Source organism: Ziziphus jujuba, chromosome 10 (genome assembly GCF_031755915.1).
Source record: "Ziziphus jujuba cultivar Dongzao chromosome 10, ASM3175591v1".
In the NCBI taxonomy this organism is placed as follows: domain Eukaryota; kingdom Viridiplantae; phylum Streptophyta; class Magnoliopsida; order Rosales; family Rhamnaceae; genus Ziziphus; species Ziziphus jujuba.
In genome coordinates, this window is record NC_083388.1 from 9658134 (window position 1) to 9665088 (window position 6955).

General features: G+C 27.8%; 1 protein-coding gene across 1 annotated transcript; it reads right to left on the bottom strand.

Annotated features, from left to right (window-relative positions):
• Nucleotides 1-16: 16 nt before the first annotated feature.
• LOC107411075 (CLAVATA3/ESR (CLE)-related protein 46) lies at nucleotides 17-1792 on the bottom strand. Its single transcript, XM_016018585.4, has 3 exons — nucleotides 1015-1792; nucleotides 754-818; nucleotides 17-639 (listed from the first exon to the last, which is right to left on the bottom strand). Exons 1-3 carry the CDS (start codon nucleotides 1172-1174, stop codon nucleotides 562-564), a joined length of 303 nt encoding a protein of 100 aa, XP_015874071.1. The 5' UTR covers nucleotides 1175-1792; the 3' UTR covers nucleotides 17-561.
• Nucleotides 1793-6955: the final 5163 nt, after the last annotated feature.

Below are 6955 nucleotides of genomic sequence, written 5' to 3' on the forward strand. Positions count from 1 at the left end.
AAGATAAGAAATCAAGTTTAATTTCAATTTATTTTTTTATTAATATTGGAGATTAATTAGCAAAAACAGTTCTCTAGACAGAAGTTGCAAAATCTAGGGAGCTGAAGTTCTCCAACCATTTAAATGTTGAAGTAAGAAGGCCTGAAGGTCTGCACAGTGTTTCTCTTACCAATTCCTTACCCTGTATAAATACATGTGAGGTCTGCGAATGGTACGTACAAGTTTACTTTCAATATTTGCTGCACAATTTAGGGTGTATGGGTATTTCAGCATAGCTGCAACATGTAGAATCCCAGCTATGCAGAATGCTGTAATGCACTTTGTGTTTGCTTATGAATGTAGTTCATAGTCATTAGAGATATGGAACTCTAAAGCTAATAATTTCCTAGTGGTACATTAAAGCTTCTAGAAAATAAATCTTCAATTAAATTCCATTTTGTACAAGCACAGTACTCAGAAGGACTTGTTTTCAAACCTACAAGAATACATCTGATTACCTTCAACTCTTAAGGAAAATAATGTTCCTTCTAGGCATTTTGTCTAACAACTGCATCCATGGGCTCAATGCTTGGATGGTGGGCGGTGATTCCCAACTGGGTTGGGTCCTGATGGTGCTTTATGAATCTTCTTTCCATCAACCTGTTTTGCCACAGTTGAATAGAAATTCAAGGTGTTATAGTCATATGTAATCGACCTGAGTAAAAACGAAAGGTGGTTATTTTGCTTTGGAAGAAACTCTACCCTTCTACTTACCCAAGCAGGGAAAACAAATCTGCCAGACCTTGAGTTTGGTTGTGCAGGTTTGAGCTTGAAATGAGCTGTAGCCAGCAATTGCAAAGGAACATATTAGAAACTGTAAGAAGATACCAAGCACAAAACTTCACAGCTGTTTTTCCTACTTTTATATTTCTATGAATGCTATGAAGTAGATCATTCTCAAACCATTTAAATATTCTCCACATTTTTGAAGAGTTACAAAAAAATAAAAAAAAATAGAGATGATTGCTTGCTTGCCTGATTCAATAGCTTGAACAGAAACCGTAGAGTAATGGCGTGGATAAGCTGCAAGCAGGAGCCATGCAAGGAGAAGATAGATAAGAGTCTGTCTTCCCATGTTGAGCATGAGCTTGTGCATGCTGCTGGTTGTGTTCTGGCAGACGCTTCTTACAAGCATGAAGAGGAATATTTATCTGGTACACGTTTTAGTAGTAATCATAGCTTAACTTGAAAAAATTGTGGGAATGTTTGTCACGAATAAGTGGTTGGGTATCCTATGCCATTAACATATTGAGCTGATAAGATTAGGAATCTGGGTAGCCCCTCATTGTGAATTGACTTCTATCCAGATAATCATTGCATCCATGATAGTTTTTATAAGTACTTGCTATCATTTTTCTTTTGAGTGCTTCATCCATGCTGTCGGCAACTCGGGGTCCCACCAAGCGCATGTCAAATTACTCTGTTTTGCTTAACTTATGTGATGCTGTCATGGAATTTTTTATTTTTATTTTTGTATCTTTGTTGTTTTCTTGGTTAGCTTTTGATTTAGTTTGCTTTTCTTTCCTGCGCGCCAAGATTTTGAATAGCAAGTATCTTTTCTTCAAGAGTTGAAAACATCGAATTTCAAGTGATGTCTACTTTTAATTGAATTGCTCTTGTTAATCATTTGGCTGTCTTGGTAGTGAATGAAATAATTAAAAGCTGTCATCTTGCAGATCTACATTTTTTTTTTTTTTTTAACACCTTTAGTCCTCTCAGCAATCATATATAGTTTTGTTGTAATGAACATGAGATTCACGATATAAGATTGTAAAAGTTCATATATATATATATATATATATATATGTGCATGCATTTGTCCGGCTTGTGAAGTTCTCGGTAGATAGAAGTGTCTTTTCGGCAAGACTTGTTATTATCTTTTTCTAATTGCATTTTTCTTTCTCCTAAAGAATGAGATTAGAATTTTGAGACCTTGCTGGAGCGGAAACAACCGAGTGAGAACCCTTTTGGTGAAGTGATACTCGATGCCGAATTGACCGTATCTGATAACTTATAATAAAAGATTAATCTAGATGGAGTTCTAGTGAAGATTTGGTTATATTTTAGGAATTATAACCACTGAAGTGGGCTCATATCTTCCAAAGGCTCTAAGGCTTTAAACATTGAAAGAGCACCTTCTGCCTTTACCTAACACATCTCACAAGTTAGGTGTATCTGGGGTTGGGAGACCACCATTATACGAAGTTGTTAATTTTTTATTTTATTATTATTTTTTTTAACACAACCAAAATATTTCTTGGCATTTTCTGTTTTTGTTGTGTGAACGTACTTTCATCATTAGATTTTATGTTACCAAACAATCAAAGGATCTTGAGTTATAAAAGGGTATCTAACATGTCTAACTTCGGGCATACTCGGCTGTGAAGTACCCAATAAAAAAAATTGGGTTAGCTCCAATTTAGTTCGTTTAATTCGGGAGCTGCAATTCAGACCTTAAGTTTAAAGGCTTGCAATTTAAACTTTTAAGTTTCAGCACTTTGGTTCAATTGAATTTTTGACTAACAATGGTCAATACAGGGCCTAAATTAGAGTATTAAAATTTAAAATGTAAATTTTGAAAAAAAGAAAGCCTAAAGTCATGTCCAATTGTGCTTTTTATTTTAACAATAATGCTACAGGTTTGTATATTTATATAAGTTAAAATATAGAAAAGTGAACCATTAAATGGATAAATTAATTAAAATTAATTAAATAAATGTTGCGATATCATCTCTCATATTATTTAATAAATAAATTTAATGAATATTTTGATAGCTCTAAAAAAGATATAATTTTCAAAATAAAAAATATCTTAAAGAATTTTAAAAAACATAGAATGAGATATTTTATTCAATTCCAACGAACTTTTTATAATTATTCTGCATTTCTTTATAAACTATTATGATTTACTTTTTTTTCTCCTTACAACAATGTAGAATTAAAAAAATTGAAATATAAAATTATAATTAATAAATTAATTAAAGTTGTTTAGTAATAAATAAGTTTATTAAAAAATCTACATTTATGGAATTAATTTACATTTTTTATTTTAGTTTTTCAATTTAAAGAGTCATAGGATTAATGAAAATAAAACATAGCTCTTTAAAGTAAAAAAAACTTTTAAAAAGTCTATTGAAGATGCTTTAAGATGCATCAAATTAAAACCAAAAAGACCTAAATTATAACAAATTGAGCTAGATACATTTTAATATTTGTTAAGTATGACGAAGTTGTTAACTACCATCAGTCAAAAATCAAATTGGATCAAGCTGCAAGAATTAAAATTTGAGGATTTAAATTACAATGTGTTTAAACTTAAGAATATAAGATGCAATTCAATTAAATTAGGTGTACTAAAGTAAAATTAACCCCCCCAAAAAAAAAAAAAGTCATAATTCAGCTATATAAGTCACCCTTACATGGATAGTCATTAAGCATAGAGCGAGTCCTCCTTGAGTCAGAGGCTTTCGTGTTGGGTGACTAAATTCATGCTTTCAATAAGGCACTTTGATTTAGCAAGCTATCGTGTACAAGTTATTATATGTTTGTCCTCTCTAGGAAGTCCTCCTATATGGCAATGATCACCAATATTGATTGAATTTGATCAAGTTTGAAGTTAAAAATAAATAAATAAATAAATCCTTATCCCCCAATTTATTATGTGTCTAAATATGGTTTTAGGCATGGCCTCATGGGTAAGAAAATTCAGCTTAGATGTTAAAATGTCTGCAGGACTTGGTATTCTTTGCTCACCTTTTTTGGTGAAACCTTTTTTAATTTAGGTAAAATTACATAATAGAATTGTTGCCATTCTAAAGAATAGTAGCTCACCAAAAAAGATGTTATTCTGTTTGATAACCAAATTTTGTTCGTTTAGCGTATACAATTAATCTATTATTAAGTCAATTTAATAATATTATACTAAAATTTTATGAGTTGGATGATGGTAATATTACGTACTCCCTTTAAATCAATTCGAAAGTCAAAATATTATATGATAAATTTTGGATTTGCTTGCGTTGATTCTTACCTAATAAAATTTACCACCATTCCACTATTGAATTAAAGATTTCGTCCGGAAAGTTTGGCTTTGCCTAGAAGACCAAGCACAACGATAGATAATAAATTATGCAAATAAAATTATATGATCATTCAATTTGGAAAAAAGAAACAACCATTAGTAGGTTAAATTTTAAAGTCACCAATATCATGATGAGGATATTATGCATTGTTGACATATACATATATTATCAGTCAATCTCTGACATCTTAATATATATGTAATTAGAATTATTCTTATCAATTTTTGAATTTTTAAAAAATTGGGATTTAAAAATGCTGGATTTTATATGAGTCTAGTGAAATATTAACTCTATTAAAGCAAAGTAAACCTAACTCATATAAATCTCAAGAATATTTTTAAATCACAATTTTTGAAAAGATCCAAAGATTAATGAAAAAAGTCCTAATATATATGCTATTAGGGTATCATAATGAAAAATTGGTTATACATGCAATATATATATATATATATACAAAAGACTTATGTAGGATCAAAATTAGACTAGACAATATATTATGTCATGCTGTGTTTGTGTTATATTTGGTCGTCTTTGTATTGTATCATGTCATAATTTTTTCACATTAAACATGACACATTAAATTTTCATATTCTAATATGTAAACACAAATTAATTATTATGTAATCTGTAACATGACCTATTAACATATTAAACTAAATTCTAAAATCTATTTTTCTAAAGAGAAATATAACAAAAATAATTAATTGAATATAATGAATACAATAATATATATATAATTAATGGTCAGCAATATCAAAAAAATAAATGAAATAAAAAAACAATTACTTGTAAATAGATGACTAAAAATATTGCAATTTAAGAAAATAATATTGAGTAATAGTGACAAATAATAAATATTTAATGAACATGGTATATATTTTAAAAATACACTTTTTAATATGTTAACTAATTATAATTGTGTTTTGTTAACTGTCATGAATCTGGCACTAATTACGGCCAAACTCAAACCATATAAAATCGTTCATGTTCATATCTTAGTGTCATCCTAATATTTACATGTTTAATTCAAAGTATGTCCAAGCCCAAGCCCAATCAGTTTATTACACTCTTCCTTATTGATTGCTTTGTAATTTATCATTGTTTTTCATTTGCACGGTAAGATTTTTTTTTTTTTTCTTTTTTTTTTAATTTGGTGAATTTGCATGGTAAAAATTTTTAAGTAGATTTGAAGGAAAAAAAAAAAAAAAAAAAAAAAGGAATTTGTTAAGCAGATTGTCAAGAACTTTTATATTCAAAGCTTATCAAAAGTTGAAATTTGCAATTGCTAGCAATCAGCCTTTTCCTTTGCTTCTCCTCCTTTCTCTTATGTCTGCGCATGTATTTGCCTTTATGGGCAGAGTTGTTTCGGTAGGCTTAGTTTGAGATTGTTATATCTATAAAGGCTGTATTGAAGCAACAACTTTTTTTTTTTTTTTTTTTTGGGATATGTTAAATGTTTATTAAATTGTTATTTCAAAATTATTAAAAATTTAAAAATTACTAGTAAATAATCCGTTTGAGTATTTTATTTATATATAATGACTAAAATAGATATTAACTATCATTTTTCTAATATATATTATTATTACTGATAATGCTATAGTTAATATATTTGAGCTTTTTAATAATAAAATTAATATAATTGAATTATAATATATTTATATATAAAATTAATATAATTGAAATTAATAACATATTTATATTTTTTCATCACCCGAACTACAGTAACATTAAAAAGAAAATATAATTTTTTTAATTGATAGATATAAAAATTTTATAAATTTAAATTCCATCTTTTGAAAAGGGATAATTAATAAAATAGTCCTTGGGGTCTTTGCTTCTTTTTTTTTTTAAATAACAAAAAAACCCGAAAAGTTACGCATGGGTAAAAAAGAAATTTAATATTATCTAAAAGTTACAATAATTGTTGTAATATACGGAGTAACTATTGGAATATGAAGTGTCATTTCAAAGGATGAAATATAAGGAAACGAAATCACTAATCATTTTCATTTGTTTAGTTATTTCAATGGATCAGATTCAACGATTAGCATAAAAAAAAATTGATTTTTTATTTTTTATTTTTTTATTTTTTAGCAATTCTATTGTATTCTTTCAAAAATTTTAGTATTTATTTATATTTATGTATATATTCTTTATAATTTTAATTAAAAATTTTGTTTATGTTTAATTAAATATATAATTTTTTATTTTGTAAATTTAATTTATATTACGTATTTTTTATTTTTTTATGTATTTTTAAAATTTTTCTTGTTTATTATTTTAAATATATAATACATCAAATTTAAAATTTGAATTATCAATTTTATATTTGAAAATTTTCATATTTGGATTAAGAAATGATTATTCCTTCAAATTGAGAATAGTTAATCACTCAAGAATATATATTCTTTGATATTAACCAAACATAAGTTGGTCCAAAGCTATTAAGTAGTTTTTTCATTTCCTATTCTCGCTTGCCAAGCATGCCCTAAAATCACAAAAAATCTTGCATAACACGGTGGTATCAGATCAATTGGTACCACCCCAAATCATTATATTCCATGTGTAAAAATTTTGCCACATTAGCATACCATCTCAATTAATTATTTTTATCTTTTTTAAAAAAAGTAAATATTTTCATGTGCCCCCTTCTTCTTTCATGGGCCAAGCTTCTACACCCTTTCTTCCTTGGGTTAGGGTTTTTGGCTTCTGACTCTAGCTCTTTCATCTCCATTATCAACAAGAGCTTGAAGATGAACATCTCAGATGCTAAATATGTTGTCGTTATATTTTTCTTTCAAAAAAACACAGTTCATAACCATTAGAAACCA

Bases quoted from the DNA above. Each gene is read 5' to 3' on its own strand.
- LOC107411075 (XM_016018585.4), bottom strand. From the start codon at position 1,174: ATGCTTGTAAGAAGCGTCTGCCAGAACACAACCAGCAGCATGCACAAG. The intron at 819-1,014 runs GCAAGCAAGCAA...TGCTGGCTACAG, and splicing joins TGTTCAAGCTATTGAATCAG to CTCATTTCAAGCTCAAACCT. The intron at 640-753 runs GTAAGTAGAAGG...GTGGCAAAACAG, and splicing joins GATTTGTTTTCCCTGCTTGG to GTTGATGGAAAGAAGATTCA.